This window comes from Labrus bergylta, chromosome 23 (genome assembly GCF_963930695.1).
Source record: "Labrus bergylta chromosome 23, fLabBer1.1, whole genome shotgun sequence".
NCBI classification, from domain to species: Eukaryota; Metazoa; Chordata; class Actinopteri; order Labriformes; family Labridae; genus Labrus; species Labrus bergylta.
The window spans coordinates 190,955-197,819 of NC_089217.1; the positions used below are offsets into that span (position 1 = coordinate 190,955).

At 40.1% G+C, this 6,865-nt stretch overlaps 1 protein-coding gene across 2 annotated transcripts in view; it reads right to left on the reverse strand.

The window, feature by feature from the left end:
- Positions 1-365: 365 nt before the first annotated feature.
- Positions 366-6,865, reverse strand: part of LOC110004575 (23 kDa integral membrane protein) — a 9,792-nt gene continuing 3,292 nt past the window's right edge. For both annotated transcript variants that reach the window (XM_020660099.3, XM_020660097.3), the window contains 8 exons: positions 5,763-5,819; positions 3,874-3,993; positions 3,700-3,774; positions 3,231-3,326; positions 2,902-3,021; positions 2,536-2,568; positions 2,165-2,248; positions 366-1,293 (listed from right to left, as the gene is read on the reverse strand). In XM_020660099.3, the coding sequence (XP_020515755.1) occupies positions 1,201-1,293; positions 2,165-2,248; positions 2,536-2,568; positions 2,902-3,021; positions 3,231-3,326; positions 3,700-3,774; positions 3,874-3,993; positions 5,763-5,819 (678 nt within the window). In that variant the 3' untranslated portion in view covers positions 366-1,200. The remainder of the gene's footprint in view (positions 1,294-2,164; positions 2,249-2,535; positions 2,569-2,901; positions 3,022-3,230; positions 3,327-3,699; positions 3,775-3,873; positions 3,994-5,762; positions 5,820-6,865) is intronic.

A 6,865-nucleotide genomic window follows, 5' to 3' on the forward strand; every position in this document is an offset into this window, starting at 1 on the left:
TGGATTTGTTTGGACCAGAGAAGGTAGGCGCTTTTAAGATCATTTTGGACGCCCCTCGGTTTGCCAGATATGAGAGCAGTTATCAGGTCAACAGGTGTTGCAGCGATGGAAGCGGGCAAGAGAAGTGGTTCAGATAGAAGTGATTGTACCCGACCTAAAAAGCCTCTGGAGAGACAGCTCTCTACAATGTTGAGAATTTAGACTGCAGTACTCATTTTAAACACTAGGGGTCAGAGTGACATACTGCTCCTTTGGTCTCTGGTTTTGGCTCTTTGTTTCCCGTGTCTTTTTCTTACGACCACTCTATTCTCCAGTTATTTAAGTTCTGAATCGAGCCCTGCAAATACTGACATGAACACACGAGGTAGACATAAAGGTTAGTCAGTTTATTCTGAAACAATACAAGTACAGATTTCACAATAAACACTTCCTTTCAGAGTATTTGTATTACACTTGAATATTTTTTTTTTTACTTTTAAAGGTAAAGATCAAATACTGCAGCTTGGTTAGTGGACCTACGTTTAAAATAGAAATAGTTTGACAATCTAGGAGCAACTGGTGATGGGCTCATAGTCCAATGAGATCATGAGTCATGTCTGCATCGACTTTTAGACCGTGACACGAGAACGAGCCACTGAAAACAGAACAGACAATGTTTTGATAACAACCTCCATACCAGTAGTAGGCGCTGTGACTGTGTAATGAAATGCTCATGGTCACATCCTCTTCTTTCTACAGAGTGGTAAGGTCACCCTGAACTACAAAGCGTGAGCAGCACAAACAGAACTCAGGAGTCGGCCATTGTTGTTGTAGTCCACCTACTCGCTCGGGGCTTTGAGCATGTGTGTATAGTCTCCGTTTTTGAAATGATGGATATTAAATCTGTCGTTCTCTAAATCTCTGGTAATATATTTTAGCTAATGACCTTCTCGGGTTAATCATGCTGCAGTCAGAAGTTGTCATGGACGAGTTCAGAAGCTGCTTCTTTGTTCAATACGTCTTTGTTACACATGCACGATTACAATACTACGTCAGATAATCACAAAACCAACAAAATAAATGTTTGCAGAATTTTCACAATACAACAATACGTCTTTTGTTAAAGGGCAGAAATGCAGTTTAAAAAAAAAAGGAAAGAAGTCATAAATGGACAGCAGAGTCCTCCATTTACAGTGCAGAGGTTAAAGGTCAGGGGTGTCTTCAGTAGCCCTTCATGGCGATGGACGATCCTCCTGCGCTGTCATGACGTCTGACCTGATAGATCATCAGCAGGGAGACCAGCAGGCCCAGCAGCTATAAAGACGGACACTCACTTAGACCAACAGACAAATCTCAAACGCTTTCAATTAAAATACAAGTTAAAGACATTTTGTACATTTTAAGACATTTCCTCCCAAATCCAGCAATGTTTTCTTTCCTTGTCATCATCTAAATCTGACTGTTAGCTCGTCAAGCTAACACAAAGCCGTGGCTACACAAGATATAATGTGTACAAAAATACATTTGAAGTGTACAAAACTCCAACCTCATCAAAGATTTCTCAAAGGTTAATGAAGCAAGATAACAGGAAGAAACAGATCCAAAATCTAAGAGCTTGGATCCACTCTACCCGTGACTGGCAAAACAATTGCTCTATTCAACCATTGGGAATTGTTAACTGGAGCTGCAGGATATTCAGCTAAACTATGATTCTATGTTACGGTTAGGGTATTGAGGGATCCACTGATAAAAACATCTTAATATTATCAGGTTTATACACACAGTGTGAATAATAATGTCCCTGCAGGCGTCCACCTGCCTATCAGGTCAGCTACACGCCTTATTGTGAATAACTCTTATCCTTCATCAAATCAAAACTGATGAGTCATCAAAACATTCACCCCCCGTACAGTGTGTGTCAATCCAGACATGAGCTAATCATACCTATTTGTTTTTTTTTTCACTTTTGCAAAAGTCTGGGAAAATTTATTCTGATGAGGTGACCAATAAATTTCATACCTCCAAGACTTATTAATCCCATTTCGTTCCTTTATATCACCAGATGTAATCATTGGTCTGTCCAACTTACAAAAGTTCAGTATAAGTAACAAAGTCTTTAAAGACAAGGGGGATTAACCCCTCTGTTTTAAATATTTCAATCACTGAAAGCATAAGTTTAGCTTACTGCAGTGACGGCAAATCCAAAGAAGAAAGCCATGACGAGCTGAAAGACTACATTGATCCACTTAAAGACGAAGCTGCTGCAGTTCTGCAAAAACAAAAAACAATAAGGTAATTATTTGGAAAATTCATTGGTCGGTTTGACTGTTGTTTGGTTGGTCCTTTGATTGGTCAGTTGGTTGGATGGATGGATGGATGGTCAGTTGGTTGGTTAAGTGATTGATTGGTCAGTTGGTTGGTTGGTTGGATGGATGGTTGATTGGTCAGTTGGTTGGTTGGTTGGATGGTTGGATGGTTGGATGGTTGGTTAGTTGGTTGGTCAGTTGGATTGTTGATTGGTCAGTTGGTTGGATGGATGGTTGGATGGTTAAATACCTTTTCATAGATTGTGTCTGGGCCTTTGGTTCCCTGTAATTATAAAATAATGATATTGTTAGGATAATACTGAATCACTCAAACAGATATCTTCCAAGAAGAAAAGAAACTGAAACACTTGTACTATTCGGGATGTTACTTATAAAGTCCTTGTTGGAAAGTGCCTCAATCTTGAAACCAGTTATCTGATGCATTAAAGTGGCACCAGTTCTTACTTTCCGAAACAACAATCTGACATTGTCAACATTTAGGACCTGTCTTAGTTCAAGTGTTCCAGTTTCATTCATGTACAAGCTTCTCCAAACCAATACCCCCTAAAGGGATTAACTAAGTAGTTTGAATGTAAATAGATTTAACAACACCAACCTGAGGTTTTGCTTTGCATACAGATTGAAAATAAAATCCTTCATTCTGACGGTTGCACTCACAAGACTTGGGGATAGTGTCACCCCAGTCTGAGGCGCCTTTCACTCCACAGCACTTACCCTGCAACCACATAATGAGTTTCAGCTGGTTTGAACACACAGGATGTTTAATATGACAAATTGAAAGGGAGATAATAAGTGTTCTGTTTCATGAAGCATCAGCTTAAACTTCTCCGTTTGAACAATTCATTATTACTGTAACACTTGTCCTTGTAGAGCTCATTAGAAGCAGCACACTAATAAGGGAAATAGAAGACATAAAAACATTACAAGTTCCTGAATCCTTTCAAGTAAGTCTGTCAGATTTTTATCTTCCATGTATGGCTCGACCATTTCAGTGGTGGCGCTGTCCAATTTATGTTTAATCTACAAGAAGAGAACAGAACGTTATGGACAATATATGAAGGAGGTTGACTGAGAAAACCAGAAGTCAAAGTTAGCATCATAGCAGACAGTAAATAGAGTAATAATAAAGACATTAAGAGTAATGTAAAGGCTGGCTTTCTTAACAGATAAAAACAAAATGTGGGAGACCACCAACATGAGGACCAGTTGAACTGATTTTTAATATTCTAATCCACAAACACACGCACGCCTGCCGTCTATTATTGTATTGTATTATATTTTGGTGGCTAATCCACAGACAGTGAAGGGAATTTGGAGTCGAGACAGAAATAAGCATGCCAATGGTTAAAAAAAAGACAAAGATCGATGGTATTATCTGAGGTAGATGTCTGACCTTGTCCCTAAAGACAACGACAACAATGCCAATGATCATCATGATGATCATCCCAAGGGCCATGAAGCCTGCGAACTGCAAGGGAGGTAACATTCAGAGATTATCAAGACACAAACATTTCTTGTTTGATTGATAGACAGAAGGTTACGGTTTGTTGGGGGCTCTTGTACGTACTATTTTGAGGACGAGGGATTTCTCAGAGCATCCTGCATAGATTCCCAGACAGGAGATGCAGAGGATGCCGATGGCAAACACCCACAACCAAGCAAAGCTGGGAGAACTAACTGCCGCCATCTAGTCCACCATGGAAGGAAAATGGAGAGACCAAAAAAACACAAAATAACAATGTAAAAGAGGCAGGCATTATTCAACATTTTGAATGTTAGTTTTCAAAGATATTCATTCCTGTTTTGAAGGGAATTAGACATTTTTTTGTATTTGATTTTAAACACACCACCCACCAACCCCCCTTCACAGGAGGACAGCTTTATTAATATGTAATTATGTAATCTTATGAACTGGTATATTAAAATTAAACTATCTGCAGTGATCCAGTATACATTGTTTATAGTTTACTGTTTTTTCTGCTCATTTTAATATAATTCTGTATGTCAGCATTTCCACTGTGGGGGAGTGAAAATGAACACCTGCAGTGTGTGCAAAACCCAGCATCTTCATTGGCTGGTACTTTCAAAGGAAGCTGTAACTCTCCTAGAGCTCTTTGAAAAACGCTGACATCCTGTTCAGTATGACAACTCGCCTACCTGTCATTACACAGCAGGTCCTGTTAGCATGATAAGCTAGGCTAGCCTGAGATTGATTGACACATGAACAGACCAATCAGTGTTGACCTTTGACTCGTGGTGCATTAGTGATGATTTCCTATTGGTTAAAACAGCAACAGCCTTAGTGACGATACTGTTTGACATATTTACAGACAGTACAGTGTTGTTAGCATGGTGTATTGTTTTGGTTGGTAAAAACTTATAAGGGTTTTATAGATATTTGTGGGGACTCTGGACACAAAGCTTGATTCAGACAACATTTACTAGCTTTTGATTGTCCAGATCAGATGAAATGTACACCACATAAATAGGTTCCAATACTTCTTTTGAATGGCCATTTATTTTTCCAATTAGGATTTTAAGACAGAAATATTTAAACGGGTATCAAGTTTCAGCCTTAACAAATGAAAACCCTCCACCCCAGTGAGGATGTGATTTGGAAAATGTTGTACAGAAATGGAAAGATAACTGGATTGGATGAAAAACATAATGAGTTAAATCACCGTCTCCATGGTGAGAGATCTGATTTTGCATTGCCATTAGAGCGTTCCTGTTTCTCTCCTGCAGAGAAAGTCGACTGTGAGAATGGAAAAACCTCCCCGGCAACATCTGTTCTGGATTAACTAAAGAAATGAAAGACTCCACGATGTGCTGGCAGCTGTTCGCGTGTTCATAAACACTCTCAAGGCTTCACCACAACTCCTTCTAAACATTTCCAAACAGGTACGATAGAGTGCAGGATTGTGCGTGGGATGTTGTGACTACAAACCAGCCTTTATATTCAAAAACACAAACCAACCCCCCCCCCCCCAAATAAATCCTCATGAATCGCTCTGAGAATATTCAGTTTCTTACATAACCCCGACCGACACCTTCATGTGCCGTGTCTGCACTACGGGCTGGTGACTGGTTCTGTTTGGATAATCAGCATAGAGCCTGTAACAACAAAAAAACACTCGTAAACACTGTAACACTCGTACACCTGATTGTTTAAACTGTTGTTCACATCTGGAACCGATTAACCGACGACTCTGGCTGCCAACACATGTCCCGTAACCAGAAAATGTTAATGCATATTTGGCAGAGCCCACTCTCCCGATCTTCATCTTCATCATCTTCATCATTCAGATCGTAGGTGTTCATAAAGAGCTGGATCTTTCACTTTTTCTTAAAGGTACAGAGGGACTCTGCAGATCGAATTGTCTTCATGTCGATGCCACAGTGAAGAACATGTGGGGGGTGCAGACTGTTGTTGTTGTTGTTGTTGTTGTTGTTTACCTGTTGGTTGTAGGCGCTGAGTTCCACTGCCCCGTAGATCAGCACACATCCAAGGATCTGAGGACACATTACAGAAGTCAGGATCTGCAAGCTTATGTTAAACTAAAAGTACATTACGTTATATGATTGGCAATGAAATTGGTTTAAATGTGGGAGCCTTAAGGGTCTCGTATTCTCTAAAATCCTCTTCTCCATGTTCCTCTAACATGTGTCTCTAGACTTTCCCTTCATGACATCACAAAGGGCAGTAGCCCCTCCCCCAGGTGGGTGACACTCCCACAGCTAGGTGTTTGTTCTGCCCTCTGAGTCTGCCTTCTCACCGTAAACAATAGGACATGGAGCGAGAAAGACCAAGTACACCCAAGACCTTCCAGAGAGGGGCCTTGGTCAGACACAGCTCATTTATCGACCAAAGCTGAATTTTTCTTCTTTTGAAAGCCTTGTTCTTAGTCTTTTACATCCAGTCTCAAGAACCTTTCAGCCACTTCTAGTTGTTGTAGTTTACCGCCCTCCTGGCCCATATTCTGAGTTTCTATCTGAATTTGCTGAATTTTTTATCAGATTTAGTCCTTAGCAGTGATAGAATAATTATTGTAGGTGACATCAATATCCATGTGGATGTTGATAATGATAGCCTTAGCACAGCTTTCATGTCATTATTAGACTCTATTGGTTTTACCCAGGGTGTAAACGAACCTACTCATCGTTTTAACCACACCCTGGATCTTGTTTTAGTTTATGGCATTGACATCCAAAACCTTACAGTTTTCCAGTTTTCCAGTTTTCTGTGTGACTTTCTCCATGACAACAGTTTATTTGAGGAGTTTCAGTCAGGATTTAGAGTCCACCATAGCACTGAGACTGCACTAGTTAAAGTTACAAACGATCTACTTCTAGCTTCAGACAGGGGACTTCTCTCTGTGCTCGTCTTGTTAGATCTTAGTGCTGCTTTTGACACCATTGACCATCAGATCCTATTATACAGACTAGAACATTGACTTGGAATTACAGGGACTGCTTTAAGTTGGTTTGAATCCTACTTATCAGATCGATCTCAGTTTGTACATGTTAATGATGAGTCCTCTATGCACACCAAAGTTTGC